At 45.9% G+C, this 21,417-nt stretch overlaps 2 protein-coding genes across 5 annotated transcripts in view; one reads left to right on the top strand and one right to left on the bottom strand.

The window, feature by feature from the left end:
• Positions 1 to 11,408, bottom strand: part of HOMER2 (homer scaffold protein 2) — a 100,056-nt gene extending 88,648 nt beyond the window's left edge. Inside the window, exons 1-3 of one of the 3 annotated variants that reach the window (XM_079764141.1) lie at positions 11,175 to 11,408; positions 7,815 to 7,988; positions 7,532 to 7,701 (exon numbers count right to left, since the gene is read on the bottom strand). The gene's annotated coding sequence lies outside the window, so the exon portion shown is untranslated. The other 2 variants (XM_079764142.1, XM_079764144.1) reach the window with 2 other exon arrangements.
• A 90-nt stretch (positions 11,409 to 11,498) lies between these two features.
• Positions 11,499 to 19,372, top strand: RAMAC (RNA guanine-7 methyltransferase activating subunit). Of its 2 annotated transcripts, none has more exons than XM_079764183.1 (3): positions 11,499 to 11,563; positions 14,630 to 14,808; positions 15,703 to 19,372. In XM_079764183.1, the coding sequence occupies exons 2-3, from the start codon at positions 14,639 to 14,641 to the stop codon at positions 15,887 to 15,889; spliced, it is 357 nt and encodes a 118-aa protein (XP_079620309.1). In that variant the 5' UTR covers positions 11,499 to 11,563; positions 14,630 to 14,638; the 3' UTR covers positions 15,890 to 19,372. The 2 variants fall into 2 exon arrangements, with proteins under 2 accessions (XP_079620309.1, XP_079620308.1); XM_079764182.1 differs by having other exon boundaries at positions 11,522 to 11,667.
• Positions 19,373 to 21,417: the final 2,045 nt, after the last annotated feature.

The raw sequence follows: 21,417 nt of genomic DNA on the forward strand, positions 1-21,417 counted from the left end.
TCTCACAGGGTCTTACTTCTGGCAATCCAGTGTGCGTGCGTGCATGTGTGCGTGTGGGAGGGTGTGTGTGTGTGGGGGGGGGGGGGTGTTGGGGTTTGTGTGGTGTGTGTGTGTGTGGAGGTGGGGTGTGTGTGTGTGGGGTGTGTGTGGAGGTGGGGTGTGTGTGGGGTATGTGTGTGTATGTGTATGTGTGTGTGTGTGTGTGTGTGTGGGAGGGGTGTGTGGGAGGGTGTAGGGGGTGTGTGTGGGGGTGTGGGGAGGTGGAGGTGTGTGTGGGGGTGTGTGGGGGTATGTGTGTGTGTGGGGGGGAGGGGGTGTGGGAGGGTGTATGGGGGTGTGTGTGGGGGTGTGGGGGGGGTGGAGGTGTGTGTGGGTGTGGGTGTATGGGGGGTGTGTGTTTGTGTGTGTGTGGGTGTGGGTGTGGGGGGAAGGGGTGTAGGGTGTGTGTGTGTATGTGTGTGTGTGGGTGTGTGTGGATGGGAGGGGGGTGTGGGAAAGTGCATGGGGGGTGTGTGTGTGGGGAGGGTGTGGGGGGTGTGGGGAGTGGGGGTGTGGAGGTGTGTGTGTGGTGTGTGTGTGTGTGTTTGTGTGGGTGTGGGTGTGGGGGGGAGGGGCTGGGGGTGTGGGGCTGGGGTGTGGAGGTGTGTGTTTGTGTGGGGGGTGTGTGGGGAGTGTATGTGTGTGGGGGGGGGTGAGTGGGGGGGTGGAGGTGTGTGTGGGGGGGGTGTTTGTGGGGGTGTGTGGGAGTGGGGGGGCTTGGGGGGGAGGGGTGTGGGGGTGTGGGGTATAGGTGTGAGTGGGGGTGGGGGTGGGGGTGTGAGTGTGGGTGTGTGTGCCCGCCTGTTGAGATTCACCACCTTCGGTAATTTTCTCCTGGTTAATGCACTTGGCTCTGGTTTTCCTCCTCACTCTGAAGTCTCTGTAGTTAGGCTGGAATTACCTTTTCCCACACTCCATTGATTACCATGCACTATCTACACTAATAAAAGGGTAATATGTTAATTAGACTGGACGTCCTTCCAGACAAAGCCATGGTGGCGGGGCCAAGGCAGAGGCAGTTAGGGGTGATCAGGCTGGCAGGGGAGAGCAGTTAGGGGGATCAGGCCGACAGGGGAGAGCAGTTAGGGAGATCGGGCTGGCAGGGGAGAGCAGTTAGGGGGATCAGGCTGGCAGGCAGGCGAGCAGTTAGGAGCCAGCGGTCCCAGATTGCGAGAGGGATGTCCAACTGCCGGATTAGGATGACATCCCTTGAGGGGTCCCAGATTGGAGAGGGTGCAGGCCGGGCTGAGGGACACCCCCCTCCCATGCACGAATTTCATGCACCGGGTCTCTAGTTTTACGTAATGCACATGCTACATCATCACTATCTTCTGCTTGACTCTTCCAAGTAGATTTTAAAATCTGTGTTCCTTGTTTATTTGTTTTTAATTCTCTTTACTCCACCAACATTAAGCCTAGGAATATACTGGATATTGATAAATACTTGTGGAGTGAAAAAATAAGAAAGGTCACAAATCCTAATAGAGTGTGTAGATTAGGGTTTTCTCTCGAATTCTGTGTGAACAGAAATAAAATATAAATGACTACATTCTGTGTTTAGTTGACAAGACAAAAAAAATGAGCAAATGAAAGTGAAAGGCTAATGGGAAAAACAGTAATTTTCGCTGCAGAGAAGTAGTGTGTTTTCAGCTCATTTCTAGCCAGTTTAGTCATAGGGGGCTGTCAGACACCTTTCTGAGAAGCTCTCAGGGCGCATGTGCCACCGCAGGGAACATATGGGAGCCGCCGTCGGGTGCAGAGGGGGTGCCCGAGATAACTTGGATACACTCACTGCCAACGAGTCCGATCCCACTGGAGGATTCACCCTCCTCTGACTCACTTTCTTAAATGTTTACCTTTATCGCTGCCAACTGTGTGAGTCGGTGTTTCAACTGCTCTGATCATCTACTGAGAGAAAACGTCTAGGTTACGTCACAATTCCTGGAACCTCAAAGCATACGGTTTTGGAGCTGGAAGACAGGGACATCAGCAAGTCTGAGTCCTTCATTCATATGTTCACAGACGCTGCGGCGCTGCCTGGGGCGTGTTAGCCCCAGGAACATATGAAGAGGCAAGGACATCACACACGGTCCCTGGATTCCTGGCACTGACATCCCAGCCGGGACGATGAACATGAAAACAGACAGATTCAATCAAGTGGCGCCGTGATAAAGGGGTGTCCAGGGAACACAGACGCTGTGCACAGGAGGGGAGCTGCGTGTACATGGTTGAGTGTTTACTGAGTGGGAAAAGATTAGTCAAATACAAAACTGGAGAGGAAGGTAGGAGGCAGATCAATAACCATTTACTGAACGCCAGCTATGCATCACGTTGCCAGACTCAAGGCTAACTGCCAAAGAGGTAAAAGACACAGCCTTATTCTTAAGGAGTTTATCATTTAGCTGGATGTAAACAAATTACAATACATTGCCATGAACATGTGACTATATATGTTAAAGATATAAAGGGGAAAAAGAGGGGGGGGGATATAAAGGAAAAAATATTCAACCCTAGCCAGTTTGGCTCAGTGGATAGAGCGTCAGCCTGTGGACTGAAGGGTCCTGGGTTCAATTCCGTTCAAGGGCACATACCGTGTCTGCAGGCTCCTCCCCGGTCCGGGCCCTGGCCAGGGCACGTGGAGGAGGCAACCAATCAATGTGTTTCTCTCACATCGATGTTTCTCTCTCTCTTCCACTCTCTCTAAAAATCAATGGAAAAATATCACCGGGTGAGGATGAAAAATAAATAAATAAAAACAAAAGGAAAACCTATTCCGTTCTAATTGGAGGTGGGGACAAAGAGGGGGGTGCATTATGGAAGGCCGCCTGAAGATGACGCGATAGGCGAAGATTCACCAAGTGGCCCCGAGTGGGGAGGACCCTGCAAGCAGAAGGAACAGCATGTGCACAGCACAACAGGGACTCTCCCAGGAGCCTGACACACTGGGATGTGGCTGTGCATTTCGTTAGAGGGAGTGGCAGGAGATGAGTCTGAACAGATAGGACAGAACTGAATCTTGGCAGGCTGTGATTCTATACTGAGGAGTTTAGAGTGTATCCTAGAAGTAATTAGGAAGGTGGATAGATCAAGGGATAAATGTCATCAAGTTTGTGTTTTATTTATTTTTTTAAAATATATTTCTTTATTGATTTCAGAGAGGAAGAGAGAAGGAAAGATAGAAACATCAATGATGAGAGAGAATCATTGACTGGCTGCCTCCTGCATGCCCCCCACTGGGGATCGAGCCCACAACCCAGGCATGTGCCCTTGACGCTCTATCCACTGAGCCAAACCAGCTAGGGCTTATAACAATTAAATAAAAACACTCAACTAGCAGGACAGAGAGGGTGTGCAGGGGAGCAAAGCTGGCTACAGGGACCAGTTGGAGCCCATGGTCTACAGGAGAAGAGATAAGAGTCAGAACTAAGAGTGGTGGAAGGAAATGAGAGGCGTGGACTCAGAAGGAATGGTCAGGAGCTGAAGTCCACAGGACCTGGGGAGGGACTGGGTGTGTGGGATGAGAGAGAGGACCGAGTCCCAGATGGCTGCCAGGTTTCTGGGGTGGGTAACGAGAAGGAAGCATTCTTCGAAAATGTAGATAGAGATGGGTGATGAACAGGTTCAGGAAGAAAGGTGCTAGAGAGGCCTGTCGGACAGAGGCATAGACATTTCTAGGAGACAGGAATACTTAAGAGTATGGAGCTCAGATATCATGGATGGCTGGAGTCATCAGCACAGAGCTGGAAGCCATAAAAGAGACTGAGTCTATATAGGTAACATAAGGAGAGTGTAGATGGGGCCATGGGGACACCAAAGTTTAGGAACAAGCAAGGGAATGAGGAGTTGGAGAGAGAGAGAGAGAGAGAGAGAGAGAAAGAGAGAGAGAGAAGAAATAGTAATCCAGGGCAGAGGAGAATCATGAATTAAATAAACTGAAGATCCTATCTAATAAGAGTAATATGCAGATTGACCATCACTCCAACACACAAGATGGCTGCCCCCATGTGGTCAAAGATCCTGCCCCCTTGTGGACACAAGATAGCCACCACAAGATGGCCAGCAGGGGAGGGCAGTTGGGAAGGACCAGGCCTGCAAGGGAGGGCAGTTGAGGGCAACAAGCCTGCAGGGGAGGCAGTTAGGGGTGACCAGGCCAGCAGAGGAGGGAAGTTGGGGGTGACCGGGCCTGCAGGGAAGGGAAGTTGGGTGGGACCCAGGCCTGCAGGGGAGAGCAGTTGGGAGGGACCAGGCTTAAAGGGGAGGGCAGTTAGGGGTGACCAGGCTTAAAGGGGAGGGCAGTTAGGGGCAAACATGCTGGCAGGGGAGCAGTTAGGCATCAATCAGGCTGGCAGGCAGAAGCAGTTAGGGGCAATCAGGAAGGCAGGCAGGCGAGCAGTTGGGAGCCAGCAGTCCTGGATTGTGAGAGGGATGTACGACTGCCTGTTTAGGGATTGGGCCTAAACGGGCAGTCAGACATCCCTCGAGGGTTCCCAGATTGGAGAGGGTGCAGGCTGGCCTGAGGGATACCACCCCCCGTGCACGAGTTTCGTGCACTGGGCCTCTAGTATTAAATAAACTGAAGCTTTGAGACAAACCATCCTTGAATTTGGCCCTAGTTCAACTCCGCCCTAGTGAACTTTGCCACAGTGGTTTCAGTGGCCTGTCTGGGGGCAAGAGCAAGGCTGCACTGGACAGGAAGGGGGAGGGGACCCCGTGGTACTGCAGGTGTAGAGTGCTCTTTGTAAGAGACTCCCCATGCGGAGAAAGGAGATCCGAGATATTTGGAGGAGGACACGGGATTGAGCGCAGGGTATCGGTTTTGTTTTGAAACTGGAGAAACTTGAGCAAACTTACATGGTGGGGGTGGGGGTGGGGGTGGGAGGAGCCAGTAAAGAGGGAGAGTTGAAAACAGAGAAGAGGAGAAGGAATAACTGCAGGACTGATGCCCAGAAGAATAGTGAGCGCACAGGCCAAAGACACACAGCAGCAAATTCAAAGACAAAAGGTGAAAGGGGTCAGAAAGAGGTCAGACTGTAGGGATGGGATTGGGAAACCAAGGGAATTGATGCCAAAGCCTCAATTTTATCTGTGAAATAGGAAACTAAGTGAAAAAAGAAGGCCCAGAGGGGTGGATGGTGACTTGCATAACTGTTTGCTTGCAAATTGGCTCCCGCACAGTGAGGGGAAGGAAAGATGAAAAAAGAGGCAGACCATACCATATTGCGGTGTTTTTTTTGTGTGTGTGTTTTTTTAATATATTTTTATTGATTTCAGAGAGGAAGGGAGGGGGAGAGATAGAAACATCAATGATGAGAGAGAAACATTGATCGGCTGCCTCCTGCACGCCCCACACTGGGGATCGAGCCCACAACTTGAGCATGTGCCCCTGACCGGAATCGAACCCGGGACCCTTCAGTCTGCAACGGACACTCTATCCACTGAGCCAAACCGGCTAGGGCAGGGGTGGTTTTAGTAAGCAAGGTAACTTACATAGGAGGCTTGTCATGGGCAACTGCAAGGTGAGTAGATCTCTGCACCACCCCCCCGAATCTTCCAAGTTTATACAGAGGCCTTAACTGGGTTCCGGAAGAATGGTCTCAACAACAGCTCACTCTCTCACAGATGTGTCCTTGAAAATGGCTCTGGCTGTGGGGACGGTGGTCAGAACATATGCTCCCAGGACAGGGGAAGAGATGAGGAGCCTCAGACTGCGAGGGTCCAGCTTGCGGGTCAACCGCTGGTCACATCCTCTCAATGATCTCGTCCAACAACAGCCCACAGGGACTAAGTCCAGTGTCCTGACTCCTTGCCTGTGCTCTTTTTATTCCCTGTTACACTCACTTATGTCGAAGATACCTTGCATCGCTTGAATATCTTTTTCTAAACGGGGCTTTTTGTACCTTTCCTTTAAAAGTCTACTAGGCAAAAGGGACATATGTAACACTTCCAACAATAAAGAATTACTCTTTTTTTTTTGCCAAAACCGGTTTGGCTCAGTGGATAGAGCGTCGGCCTGCGGACTGAAAGGTCCCAGGTTCGATTCCGGTCAAGGGCATGTACCTTGGTTGCGGGCACATCCCCAGTAGGGGGTGTGCAGGAGGCAGCTGATCGATGTTTCTCTCTCATCGATGTTTCTAACTCTCTATCCCTCTCTCTTCCTCTCTGTAAAAAAAAAAAAAAAAAAAAAAAAAAAAGAATTACTCTTTTTTAAATAAATAAGTAGATAATAAAAATAAAGATTACTAGCCAAGGCTGACTTTACACTTTACACACATGTAGAACAGGCCGCCTGTCACAATAAACTCGCCAAGACCCTGGACTGAGACCCAGAAGACTTTTCCCTCTAGAATGGGGACAACAAGCAGAAGCTCACTCTCAGCTCAGGATTCTGACTCAGTCATGCCACTTGAGTGCTTAGAGAATGCTTTTTAACACGCAAACTGTGATGATCGCTTCAGTGAAAAAGATTCTGGAAAATTACCGGGAAGGAGATATGATGGCAGTATGGGGGAAGGAGTGGTTGAGAGTAAATTCTGGACAAGTCTCTTGGCCTCTCTGTCCATGTCCAAGGTTCCTTCTGACTGTCACATATTTGATAAAGAGGTGGGTAGGATAAAGGTACTGAAGTAGATTACTACAGCCAGCCCATGGAGCAGACAAATCGGCCACAAAAAGTGAAGGAAGGACATAAATATTAGTACCATTATTTGCTTTGGGTGGGCCCCGTCAAATGCAATAGAAATCTGCAGATATTGTGTAACTCAAATCCAAATCACTTCTCCTTAGAAAACATAGTTTGTGCCATTATTTATGTAACAAACATTAGGAAAAAGGAGGGGGAAATACCTTCAGACCACAATCACAGATTTTAAAACAGGAAAAGACTCTTTAAGCCCAATTCACAGCTTTCTCTTCCCCAATACTCAGGCAGCAAAGAAACTAGTAACTCGCACTGGCTTGCTTCCTGCTCTCTCTGGAAAAAAGTCCCTGACACAAAGAACTCCTTATGTGGGAGGATGACACTGAGCTGGTGAACTGGATTAAAATCTTGTAGAATCTGTTCAAAACAATTCCATGTAACGAGAGCCACAGGAGTACAGATGTGAATCCAAACCAATGCCTCAGAGCCCTAGCCCGTTTGGCTCAGTGAATAGAGCGTTAGCCTGCTGACCAAAGGGTCCCAGGTTCGATTCCAGTCAAGGGCATGTACCTTGGATGCAGGCTCCTCCCCGGCCCGGGCCCTGGTAGAGGCTCACGCAGGAGGCAACCAATCAATGTCTCTCTCACATCGATGTTTCTCTGTCTTTCCCTCTCTCTTCCATTCTCCCTAAAAATCAATGGGGGGAAAAAATATCCTCGGGCCAGGATTCATTAAACCAATGCCTCATATAACCTGAAATATTTTCTCGGAGACTAAACATTTATGTAAGATATAAGAACTCTATCAGGAGCTAGGGATCAGCCCTGTGACCTGGGTCCTACCGATGAGATGTACCTTCAAGAGGATTTTTCAGAGATGAGCAATGTGAGGAGACAGGTACCTTGTGGAGTTCACTTCCTGGTGGAGACGCTGCCGGGGCAGAGCCCCTGCCTTCCGGGGGTCCACACCCACCGTGCAGTTGGAGATCCTGGGCTGTACAGCAGCAGTAAAGTCGCCTAACGTGGCTAAAGATTTGTGGGAGTAGAAAATAAAAAAGAGAAAAACAGTGTTTCACTGAGGAAAAAGCAAGGCCTTTGGAAATATCACAGACTTGAAAAAAAATCCTGCTGCCACTTACCAGCTGTGCCCTCGAATAAATGATCTGCCCTCCTGAGCCTCAGTTTAACCATCTTTAAAATGGTTATTGTCCAAGGTCACTCGCTGTCTCTGAAAGCAGGTCTCTCTCCACGCCAGGATGCGCCAGGGCTTCTGCTGGTCTACTCTGCCTCCAGATCACCGGGTCCAAGTGAGGCTTAAAATTAGGGATAAAATTTAAGTTAATTGATGAAGTGGTGAGAAGAAAAAACACCGAGATGTAACACTAGTAACAGAGACAGCGAAGTCAATTAACAACGGGCAATCTTCTCCATGTGCATCAACAGGCCCAAGGACATTACCATGCAGCAGAATATCCTAACTGTTGATAGCAATGACCTTGAGTTGCCAAGCAAAGATCAAATTATGGCCCAAATACTCTGGTTTGGGCATAAAAGTACTACATTCTATGTATACGTCCATCAAAAGTGGTTCCAGCCCTGGCTGGTGTGGCTGTGGGTTGAGCATTGTCCCGTGCACCAAAAGGTTGTTGGTTCAATTCCCAGTCAGGGCACATGCCCAGGTTGTGGACTCAATGCACGCAGGAGGCAGCCGATCCATCAATGTTTCTCTTTTTGTCTCCCTCTCCCTTTCTCTCTCTCCAAAAACATAAATAAATACTTTTAAAAAGTGGTTCCAATGAAAACGTTCTTGATATTTAAAGGCTAAGAGTCAGTTATCTGGAACATTTCTATTCGTGGAACAGATTATCTCCCGATGATGTCAGAAAATGAGATGTAATAACTGATAACATATCATAACATGAGAGAACATCATGGGCAAAAATAGTTTCATTTGAAAATTGGCTGGAATACCTAGAATTTTTCACAGAAACTCCCAGAAGCCAAGCTTCCAAGTGCCATTTATGAATTAAAAGGAGAGAAATATACACTTTTCTGTGTAAGTCCCGATTACCTAGAAATAACGCCATCACAAGCTGGCCTTCAAATAACTCCTTTTTCCTGATACCCTGTCTCTGGCTACTAGGTTGGGAAGCATTTTCCTGAGTTTTTCAATTGCTACATTACTCCCCACATATTCATTCGAATCTTCTCTTCAAGGTTTACATTTCCTATTCCTGCCTCTTAAATATGAAAATCTCCTGAGGCGTAGGCCTTGGCCTTCTGCTTTCCTCTATAAATAGTTCTTCTGCGGGAAAGGAAGATCATATACACTGATTTCAACCGTTTTGTCTCATGGATGACTCATACATTTACAGCCTTTCTTCAGCTTCAGTTCTATATTTCTTTTTTTAATATATATTTTTATTGATTTCAGAAAGGAAGGGGGAGGGACAGAGAGAAACATCAATGATGAGAGAGAATCATTGATCAGCTGCCTCCTGATCGAGCCCACAACCTGGGCATGTGCCCTGACCCAGGAATTGAACCATGACCTCGTGGTTCATAGGTCGATGTTCAACCACTGAGCCATACCAGCTGGGCCAGTTCTGTATTTCTTTTTCTTTTTTTTTTTAAATATATTTTATTGATTTTTTTACAGAGAGGAAGGAAGAAGGATAGAGAGTTAGAACCATTGATGAGAGAGAAACATCGATCAGCTGCCTCCTGCACACTCCCCACTGGGGATGTGCCCGCAACCAAGGTACATGCCCTTGACCGGAATCGAACCTGGGACCCTTCAGTCAGCAGGCTGATGCTCTATCCACTGAGCCAAACCAGCTAGGGCAAGTTCTGTATTTCTAACAACCCCCTGAATTTTTCTTTTGGATAGTTCACTACCATCTCAAATTCTACAAATCTTTTGGAGCTCTGAGCTCATTTTTGCTTTATAACCAACTTTACCCTCAGTCCCAACTTCCCAGCTTTCAGGAATGGAAAGTCTTCCCTGATTCCCCCTAATCCTTTTCTCCCATGGTCTGCTCTAAGGATAATACTATCCAATTATTGTAACCTTGGTCTTTCCCCTCTCCCCTTTACTACCCAGCATCAAGACTATCCTAACTGGCCCTAACTGGTTTGGCTCAGTGGGTAGAGTGTCCGCCTGCGGACTCAAGGGTCCCGGGTTTGATTCCAGTCAAGGGCATGTACCTTGGTTGAGGGCACATCCCCAGCGGGGGGTGTGCAGGAGGCAGCTGATCGATGTCTCTCTCATCGCATCGATGTTTCTAACTCTATCCCTCTTCCTTCCTCTCTGTAAAAATCAATAAAATAAATAAATAAATAAATAAATAAATAGACTATCCTATCTGCCCATCTGTACTATCCTGTACACTGTTGCTAGGTTAATGTTGCTACATTTACTGAGTGCTTCCTTTACACAAAGCACAAAGTTACACGCTGCAGGATGCAGAAATGAATCCAAGTGAGGTCTGTTTATCGTCTAATGGGGGGAGGGGAGGTGAAGGGGGAGACTTGTATATAAATAATTTCAGCTTTAAGTTAGAAAGTGGTAAGAACTGAACAAATACCCAAAGTATCGGTGTTACGGGCAAAAGAAGAACGAAAGGGGAACGGGAGGAAATAAAGTTTTGCATCCAAGTTAGTAACTTTGGCCTTTAATTACAGACAACAGGAAGCCGGTGATTAGGGATCAGAGCTATGCTTGATGAAACCACTGCAGCTGCAGGCAGATGGGCTGGTAGGGGCGTGGGCTGGCGGAAGGGCCTCACTGAGAAAGGTAATGCATTTCCACTGGTCAGGGGATTAGGTGAAAGCAGTGGGTAACGTGGATGGATGTCAGAGCTACAGCACAAGAAAGAAAATAAATGGCATCAGGTACTGACATTAATGTATTCACGCTGGAACTTCTTCTAACGCCACTTCTTCAAAATAGGGTTTTCGCCCAGGCCGTGGTATTTTGTGGAAGAGCCACACTCGAGGGGCCAAAGACCCGCATGTGGCTCGCGAGCCGCATGTGGCTCGCGAGCCGCAGTTTGCCGACCACTGGGATAGAGCCTGGGTCCTGCAGACTATAGGGTCCCGGGTTCCATTCTGACCAAGGGCACATGTCTGGGTTTCGGGCTCCATCCCCAGTGGGGCGTGTTAAGGAGGCAGCCGATAAACGATTCTCTCTCATCATGGATGTTTCTATCTCTATCTCCTTCTCCCTTCCTCTCTGAAATATATATATATATATATATATATATATATATATATATATATATATATAATCTCTTTTTAAAAAGAGGCCAAATCATGTTTGGGCTATTCAGCGTGCATACATACACCTGCAGAACATTGGAGAAGAACCTGGCCAGGCCCCTTGGAGGCTGCTGGGGACTGACGAATTAGGCTGAAGAGAGGGGGGCTGGTGGGGGGGGGGGTGTTTGGGCAAAAACACGTACGAAAGGGACTGTGAACTCTTACGGCCGAGGCCCAACCTGGCAGGAGGTGAAGGCACCGCGTCCCTGAAGTAACCCGCTCCGCCTGGCGTCCGGCCGGAAGCAGCCTTTCCCTCCTTGCTCTGCAGAGTTCCAAACCTTCGTCCCTACCCGCCACCGGCTGCCAGTCAAGGGGACTGAACACCCGGCGACGTCTTTTCCTGCACGGGCGCCAGGCAGGCGCCGAGCGCACGGACTCCATCACCTCAAGAGAGTCGCGCTCCGGGGTTTGCACCGCCGCCTGTTCAACTGGGAAAGCACCACACGCCGAACCCCCACGTATCGCGAGACTTGGCAGGCGCGCCTGCGCGGAGCTCGCCGGAAGCGGAAGTCAGGGGGCTGTGGGATTCTGTCTGACCGGAGGGGCTCCGTTACCTCGGGGAGGTAAGGTGAGTATGGAGCCGCACTGACGCGTTGGGGGGCCGGAGGTGGGTTTCCTGCGCGTTTCGCCCGCCGAGCTCAGCCCGAGCTGAGGAGACATCGCGCGGGGCGGGTGAGTTGCGGGATTGGGCGCCGGGAAGGAGGGAGGCAGTCGAGCCGAGGTGGCCCCGGTCTGCGGTGCCAGGTCCGGGCGCTTTCGCGAGATGGGAAGCCCCTTACCCTTCTCGGTCTGTAGTTGCCTCCGCGCCTGGACGTCCAAGGTGCGCCCTTGGGAGACCGGCTCTGATGGGCTTGGCGGGGGAGTGAAAATCGCGGTGGTTTCCAGTCCTTAGCTTCCCCTGTCTCACCTCCTGGGGCGGCGAAACCCCATTCTGGTGCGTCCTTTCCCAGGTATTCGCCTGCAGCCCGAAGAGCTCGGCGTGGTTTTATTGGTGGTAAATAAACTAATGTTGGGGTACAGATCTGAAAGGCAGTGCCCTTTTATTTCAACGGACAAGAACTTAGGCGGTAAAGTTGTTACTCAGGATGGAGCTAGCGTATTGGCTTTGAAGGCCCAGAGGACGCGCCTTTGTATCATGGCACTTGGTTGGTTTTGCTCATCCTCACCGGAGGATATTTTCCCATTGGCTTTGAGAGAGAGAGAGTGGAAGAGAGAGGGAAAGACGGAGAAGAGCCTGCAGCCAAGGTACGCGCCCTTGACCGGAATCGAACTGAGCCCGGGACCCTTTGGTCCGCAGGCCAGCGCTCTACCCACTGAGCTAAACCGGCCAGGGCTTCGCTGGCACTTTCGCGCACTCTCGAATTAGCGTTGGAAGACTTTACAGCACTTTTAATCCAACCCCTGGATTAACTGAAGCCCTTATGGTCCCTACGCACCACCCACCCCTTTTGAGGGTTTTCTTTCTTTTTTTTTTTTTAAACATATTTTATTGATTTTTTTCACAGAGAGGAAGGGAGAGGGATAGAGAGTGAGAAACACTGATGAGAGAGAAACATCAATCAGCCGCCTCCTGCACACCCCCCACTGGGGATGTGCCCGCAACCAAGGTACATGCCCTTGACCGGAATCGAATCTGGGACCCTTCAGTCCGCAGGCTGACGCTCTATCCACTGAGCCACACCGGCTAGGGCCCTTTTGAGGATTTTCTTGAGGGAGTCACGTTTTGTTTTGTTTTCTCTCCCACAGATCTAGACAACCTAAACATTAAACAGTACAGCCTCAAATCCCGGAGATAAGTAAAGCTTGGATCAATTAAAATTATATTTATTTTTTATCTTAATTAAATTTCTTGCGGTAACATTGGTAAATAACGTCCTATTTAAATTTCATTCTCATGAGTAATGTTAAATATATTTACTTGTGGGAGAACATAAAGATAGAATAGCACATTTGCCTTACCTTCTGATTTTTACTGCCCATCTGGTTAGGTACGGGCCATCTTTCTTTTTTTTTTTTTTTTTTTAAATATATTTTATTGGTTTTTTACAGAGAGGAAGAGAGAGGGATAGACAGTTAGAAACATCGATGATAGAGAAACATCGATCAGCTGCCTCTTGCACAACCCCCACTGGGGATGTGCCCGCAACCAAGGTACATGCCCTTGACCGGAATCGAACCTGGGACCTTTCAGTCCGCAGGCTGACGCTCTATCCACTGAGCCAAACCGGTTTCGGCACGGGCCATCTTTCTGATGATTTCTGTGATCCCTATAGAAACTCGGACATGAATTTTAATTAGCAGAATTTATTTTAAATCACACCTTGGATTTGAGATTTTGACAGCAGTTTGCCTATCCCAGACACATGGAAAGTCTGGTGTTTAAAAGGCATACTAAGAGAGCAGCAGCCTGAAAGGTAAAACATCTATGTGTTTCTTGCATCCAGGCAATAATTTCATTCTCATTTTGTTGGGATGAAGGTAGTATTATAAATATTTGCATGTTTTGAGGGATTTGGGGGAAAGAAAAGACGAATGAAGCAGCCATTTTCCAATACCACATCTCTTTGTCAATGACTTTGTCATATAAATTAAAATACAGGATGAAAAATAAGTTTGGGGATGTCAGATAAGAGGGAGATTTTGGCCCTAGCCAGTTTGGCTCAGTGGATGGAGTGTCGGCCTGCGGACTCAAAGGTCCCAGGTTCGATTCTGGTCAAGGGCATGTACCTTGGTTGTGGGCACATACCCAGTAGGGAGTGTGCAGGAGGCAGCTGATCGATGTTTCTCTCTCATCGATGTTTCTGACTCTCTCTCCCTCTCCCTTCCTCTCTGTAAAAAGTCAATAAAATATATTTTTTAAAAATTAAAAAAAAGAGAGAGATGGCCTAACCGGTTTGGCTCAGTCGATAGAGCGTCGGCCTGCGGACTCAAGGGTCCCAGGTTCGATTCCGGTCAGGGGCATGTGCCTTGGTTGCGGGCGCATCCCCAGTGGCGGGTGTGCAGGAGGCGGCTGATCGATGTTTCTCTCTCATCGATGTTTCTGGCTCTCTATCCCTCTCTCTTCCTCTCTGTGAAAAATCAATAAAATATATTAAAAAATAAAATAAATAAATAAAACTACTCTCAGAGTTCCTGCCTCAGATTAAGCCCTCAGGATGTCAAATTATTGCAGCAATCTGCGCTTAGTCTAATCTCGCTAGTCTATCTCTACCCTGTTAGAAAAGTGATCTAAATAGTAAATTTGCTCTTGAGACTTCCCTGCTTAAACTACCTATGATTCCCCATTGCTTGCCAGAGAAAGTGCAAGTTGTCTGGAATACGACGTTTTTCACAATTTAACCACTCTCTACTTTTCCAGTTTCATCTCTTCATATTCACTTCTCCCTTTATGTTTACACCGGATCTGTTTCTTCTACTAGACTAAGAGCCCTTTGGGGGCAGAGTCCATGATATATTGTTCATCTTTGTATCCCATGATTCTGGTTAGCACAGTACCTGTATTATAATAATCAAGAAGTACTCAATTGAATGTCTAGAATACCCTGTCTGAAATTGTTTACTTCTTGGCTTTTCACTGGTAACATAGTGTTACTTTAAAAAAAATTCTAATGGAAACATATTAAAAACTGTACAGAATTTCAGAATGACTGATACTTCTGAAGCTGTTCCAAATTTTGAAGAGATGTTTGCCAGTAGATTCACAGAAGACGACAAAGAATACCAGGAATACCTGAAACGCCCTCCAGCGACCCCTCCAATTGTCGAGGATTGGAATAGCAGAGCTGGTGGGAGCCAAAGAAATAGAGGCAATTGGTATGTATCACTTCAGAAGAATAAATTGTAGGTGGCTGATCTGGAAGAGAATAGCTTTAATCTGCTAGTCCAGAAGACCACTGAGGACAGGGACCAGTGGTTGTTTTTTGTTTTGTTTTTTTATATATATACTTTTATTGATTGCAGAGAGGGAGGGAGAGAGAAATATCAGTGATAGAAAGAAAATCATTGATCGGCTGCCTCCTGCAAGCCCCACACTAGGGATGGAGCCCGCAACCTGGGCATATGCCCTGACCTGGAATTGAACCGTGACCTTCTGGTTCATAGGTCAATGCTCAGTAGTGCCTGGCACTAATTAAGTGACTGGTAAATATTTGCTTTAATATTTTATCAGCCCATGTATTTTTTCCTTAGTGTTCAATTGTGTGTGCCTATGTGTGTTAATGTTTTTTTAAAAACATTCCTTCTGTGGACTAATATTTTATTTGCAAATACACTTTAGAAACCTAGAGTCTTATACAAAACTTTGTGTACAACTCCATAAAAAGGTAATGTTTCTGGTTTTATTTTAGAAAGTTTATACAGTGGAAGTTACTTTACTTAATAATTCAAAATAGATAAAAGGAATAAATTACCATACTGTGTTTTTTAAACAATTGAATAGTTTTTAGTTTGATTGAAAACTAGCCTATTGTTTGGGGTTTCGGGTTGTAGTCTGCCTGTTTCTCTGCAAAACATGTCCAGTGTAACTGGGAGAATGATTTAAATCTTAAGAATGTTTTGAATAACTGGTGCTATAACATACTATAGAGAAAAATGTTTTTTATTCTCTTGTTAATTAAGTATTCGATTGAGAAGTCAAATGCAACAGGACAGATTTGTCATGTGTTTTCTTAAAAGTAAAGTGTAATTTTGTTGTTGTTGTTGTTGTAGGTTGCAAGATAACAGACAGTTTAGAGGTAGGGACAGCAGACGGGGGTGGCCAAGTGACAATCGATCCAATCAATGGCATGGACGACCCTGGGGTAACAATTACCAGCAGCACAGACAAGAACCTTACCACCCTCACCAGTATGGAAATTATGGCTACAACCAACGGCCTCCCTATGGTTACTACTGATAGAAATGTCAGCAGCTTTTACTAAAACTGTTTACTTTGTTAACAAGACAAACATTTGTGTGTATTTTCTGTTGGTCATCATTTTGCATCTGACTTTAGAAAATAATTTTTTGGGAACTTGAGACATTTTTTTAAAAAAATAAGATCTTTCTGGAGTGATGTGATGGTTGCTGGGAATAAACACTTCCCTAAAAAAGTTGTGGATTATATTGCTTGACTTCTACCTCAGACTCTTCGTTTCATGACTTAAAAGTACCTTGAACTTGGTATATCTTTTCCTTGTTTGACCTCCAGGAGTTCTTTGTTTTACACAGAAATAAAATAGGAATTTTAAAATAGAAAATGCTTGCTTTTACTTTGTAACATAAGGAGGTATCCATGTACTTGGATGTGCTCAGTCCTAAAATTTTGAGAGGCTGGTAAAAATCAACTAGTGAATGCACAACTATACTTAGTTGTAATGTATTGTACATTAACTTCAGAAGTTGGAAGGTAAAGCACTTGTAGTTATATTTCTTTTTTGGCTCTTGTTATGTGATATGGTACTTTCTAATTACTCTTTAGGTATGAGTCAGCTCCATAATCGCTTTGGTCTCTTTTTATTATTTTTTATTTTTAATCTTCATCTGAGGAGTACGGATATTTTTTTCCATTGATTCTAGAGAGTGGTAGGGAAGGAGGAGGGACTTGCAACCCAGGTGTGTGCCCTTGACTGGGAATCAAACCAGCGACCCTGTGTGTGCAGGCCAGTCTCTAATCATTGAGCAACGCCTGCCAGGACTTGGTCTTTTTAGAGGAATATCAAGAATAAAACTGTAGCCCTAGTCAGTTTGGCTCAGTGGATAGAGCATCAGCCTGCAGATTCAAGGGTCCCAAGTTCGATTCTGGCCAAGGGCACATGCCCGGGTTGTGGGCTTGATTCCCCAGTGGGAGGCGTTTGGGGGGCAGCCGATCAATGATTCTCTTTCATCATTAATGTTTCTATCTCTCCCTCTCCCTTCCTCTCTGAAATCAATAAAAGAAATATTTTTTTAAAAAAAACCCTGTAAAATGAGGAAGGAATCATTCTTAGTTTTAGTGTCTTGATCTAATGATCTAGGGTTGGATTAGGGCACAATCATTTTATACAAACTCTAAACGTAGTAGGTAAAAATGCATACATTATATAAAAGTGTGACAAAAACTCTCAATATTCCCCTTCCTCTTCAATCATGTAAATAAGGTTGCATTACTTTACTTACTTTTATGGTTCTAAACGTGGGTTGATTTTACAATGTTATAATCACTTTCAAATGTGCACCTTTCTGCATTCTCTTCTCTAAACACTGTGATGCTGTCACATCCTTTCAGGGTGATGATTATATTTCAAATAACTGTAATGGCCGTTACATGGTTTTATTTAAATAAAATGCTTAGAATATTAATCCATTTCTCTCTCGGTTTTGGCCGTTAGCCTACTCATTAATGTGGTAAGATGGGCTTTTGTCTTTTTTTATTCCTCTGCCCTTCATGTCCACTGAAAACATTTATTTGGTTTAAAAATAATATTAAAAGTACAAGTTTCATCATAGGTCAAGGAATTAAAAGGCAACGTCCTAAATCCACCTCCTCCCTAAGCACTCCACTCGAGGCCCTTGGGGTTGACCTGTCCGGGTACTGCTCCATGCTCGGCCCAAGTCTCCCCGTCTCCCCGGTTCCTGAAGAGCCATCCTCTCGGGTCACTCATTTTTGGGAAAGGCTCTAATGAGCCAAGTCTCCACACTCAGTGTCAGTAAAGAGAAGCCGTTTCCTCTGGCCCCTCAGCACATCGGTAGGCAGCAGCCAGTGCTGTTCCATGAAGGACGGTCTTGGACTACACCTATTTAGCCGGAGTTAACAATGGCATGACTACACCCGGGATGTTCTCTAGAAGCAGATGGGTTATTCAAACTATTTATCAGCGGATACAGCCCAGGCAGTCCCAACTGGAACAGGAGCTGAGCACAGTTAGAGCAGGGTCCTGGAGGCCTGCTGTTTCTGCTTTGGACACTAATTAGGGAGATCTAAGGGTGCACGGCAGGGCTGGAGGGAGGGGCGCCTCTCAGGCAGTTCAGAAAAAAGGTGATTTTCCAACAATATTTAAGTATTTTAACACTGATATAGTAGGGTACATATGACCTGACTACCAGCCCTGCTTGAAAATACAGTAAGAATCTTCCCGCTGAGTTATTTCTGCATTCTGCATGAGTTATTGACGTTATGTGCTGGCTGTTTTTTTCTTTTTCTTTTATCAACAGCAGTCACTGTCAGACTGCCCACTATGTGCTCAAACCCAGGAAGAAATAAAAGACATGGTTTCTGCTTCCTGCATAGATACAAAATAACATCAAAAAAAGTAATGATGCCCTAGCTGGTTTGGCTCAGTGGATAGAGCATAGGCCTGCGAACTCAAGGGTCCCAGGTTCGATTCCGGTCAGGGGCATGTACCTTGGTTGCGGGCACATCCCCAGTGCGGGGTGTGCAGGTGGCAGCTGATCAATGTTTCTCTCTCATCCATGTTTCTATTTCTCTATTCCTCTCCCATCCTCTCTGTAAAAATCAATAATATATATATATTTTAAAAAGTAGTGATAACTTAAGAGAATTAAAAGTGTCAAATGGAATTAATCTCAAATAGAGTGTTGTAGCAACATACAGCATTAAGCATAAGTTCTGGCTTTGCCCTAGCTGATTTGGCTCGGTGGATAGAGCGTCAGCCTGATGACTGAAGGGTCCCAGGTTCGATTCTGGTCAAGGGCATGTACCTTGGTTGCAGGCACATCCCCATTAGGGGGTGTGCAGGAGGCAGCTGATTGATGTTTCTCTCTCATCGATGTTTCTAACTCTATCCCTCTCCCTTCCTCTCTGTAAAAAATCAATAAAATATATAAAGAAGAAAAAAAAAAAGTTCTGGCTTCTAGTCCTGTCCTTTCAAGGTATGGGACCTTGAGAAAATCACTTAAACTCTGAGCTTTCTTGTTCACCTGTAAAAATGGGGATAACACCTTCCCTGCCACTCTCAGTTATCATAAAAATAAATGACCAAACACAAGAGCTTCATAATAGAAACTAGAACTTGGTGATCATTAAACCAGTGGCACATAACTGATGCTGCATAAACATTTGTTGAATCAATGAGAGGAAAATATTTGGTAAAATGTAAAGCGTAGTGTTCATATAAAGGATGTAGAATAACTGACAGATGATGTAGGCAGACTTAGAGTTGTTTTCCTTACATGAATTAAAATCTTAATTAGCATATGAATGAGGAGCTACAGATGCTGTCAGATTGCAAAAGTGGAGATGAGCTGTGGCTAATACCCCTCAGATTTAACATTTACCGGATGGTATGGGAGGAGCAGGTTAACAAATCTCCCATCAAAAGTAGCGTGACTTGGCCCTGGCCGGTTTGGCTCAGAGGATAGAGCGTCAGCCTGCGGACTGAAGGGTCTCAGGTTCAATTCCGGTCAAGGGCATGTTGGTTGCGGGCACATCCCCAGTAGGGGGTGTGCAGGAGGCAGCTGATCGATGTTTCTCATCCATGTTTCTAACTATCTCTCTCCCTTCCTCTCTGCAATCAATAAAGATATATTTAAAACAAACAAAAGTAACGTGACTTGACTGCCCCCTTGCAGGATGACGTGCAAGCACTTACATAAAGAACCTCTAAGTGGAGCCCCCAATCGATGCCCAATGCTCACTTTGTGCTTCAGGAGTAGCGTGGGGTATCTCTGGGCTAATTCAGTGGGTGTGTTTGTCCCTGTCCCTAAGGGGCAGAGGGAGCCCCAATGTGTTACTCACCAGTTAGAGGTTCTCTGGGTTCCAGTGACTTCGCCAGCTCCAGGGCAGGACAGATGATCTCATGGTGGTTTTTTCCAAGGCCAGTGCCTCTTAACTCCCGAAAGGAGCTCCGTGTCTTTGCCTGAAGGAAGTAAAGCTGCTCTAATTGCTAAAGGCCAAATCTTTTCTTTCCTGGGTGTTTTTTCTCACTTTAAAAGTTCCTCCTCTATATGGGTTTTGTGTGTATATAAATATTATAAAGTGAAATACAAACAGGAATAATCTGCACCCAACCAGTGATTAGGGTCTGCTGTGTATGTGTCTCTCTCCATGCCCACAAGATACAGAACCTCGGTTCTCGACTGTTCAAAAACCGAATCCTTTTTTCCCATTAGAAATAATGTAAATTGAATTAATCCAGTCCAGACCCCCAAATGTTTCCCTGTTTTAACCTTTCTCATATACAGTACATGTCTAATGTACTGATTAATCTATAAACACTTTATAAACAAAAAGGACATAAAATGAGGTTTGACGGTAAACTGACTCACACTGTCACTCCTTTGTCGCCTGACTGATCATACAGTTAATCAGCATGAAAGGGCTGAGAAGCAAATTGTTCAAGATAGGGACATTCGAGAACTGAGGTTTGACTTTATATCTAAATTTGATATACATAAACATTTTCCTTTTTTTACTAAAGTGAGATTACATATAAAAATACATACAAATACACATACAAGTATCATTCTTTGTTTACACAACAGAATATAACAAACAGGTCAGTAATTATAGGTTAAAAACTAGTGCTTTAATTTTAATAATGTAACATTCTACAGTATGTATTTACCACTGACAATGTAATTATTCTCCTATAGGTAGACAGGTGGTTTCCAGTTTTTTTGCCCCTACTAACAATGCTACATTGCTTTTGTCCATATATCCTTTGGTGCTTTTTTGTGTTCTGTGGGGTAGTCTCAGAAGTAAAATTGTTGGGTTAAAAGGACTGATATTTTTAATTTTAATAAATGCTGCCTCATTTTATAAAATACTGTAGCAATTTAGTCCTATTGGGAACACATAAGTATGCATTTCTCTCCTCTCCTTCCCTAGGACTTCAACTTTTTGTCTAGGTGGTCACATGCTTTTATTTTTTAACTCGAGGCCCAGTGCACGACATTCGTGCACTCAAAGCAGGGGGAGGGGAGGCCCCTCAGCCCAGCCTGTGCCCTTTTGCAGTCCAGGAGCCCTCAGGGGACGTCCAACTGACTGCTTAGCGCTGCTTGCAGAGGCGGGAGAGGCTCTCACCACCGCCGCTGCGCTCACCAGCCATCAGCCCAGCTTCCGGCTGAGCGGCGCTCCCCCTTTGGGAGTGCACTGACCACCAGGGGGCAGCTCCTGCATTGAGCGTCTGTCCCCTGGTGGTCAGTGTGCACCATAGTGACGGTCGTTCTGCTGTTCGGTCGATTTGCATATTAGCCTTTTCTTGTATAGGATCAGAGAACTTGACTAAGTTGTGTCTCATTGTTGATCATTCTTTGTCAGAGTTTCACCTGGGACGCTGTGCCTTTCATTCTGTACATTTCTTATTTCTTCAGCATTTTCTTAATTGTATCTTTACATTTTTGTCTGTTCCATTTCTTTGGTTCCTAAGGACTCCGTGATGTGCTGATATTTCTTTGACTTCTGTTCCGGTCATTGTCCTTTCTTTGCTCACCTTTCTCTGTCCT

This window comes from Cnephaeus nilssonii, assembly GCF_951640355.1.
Source record: "Cnephaeus nilssonii genome assembly, chromosome: 24".
Lineage (NCBI taxonomy): Eukaryota > Metazoa > Chordata > Mammalia > Chiroptera > Vespertilionidae > Cnephaeus > Cnephaeus nilssonii.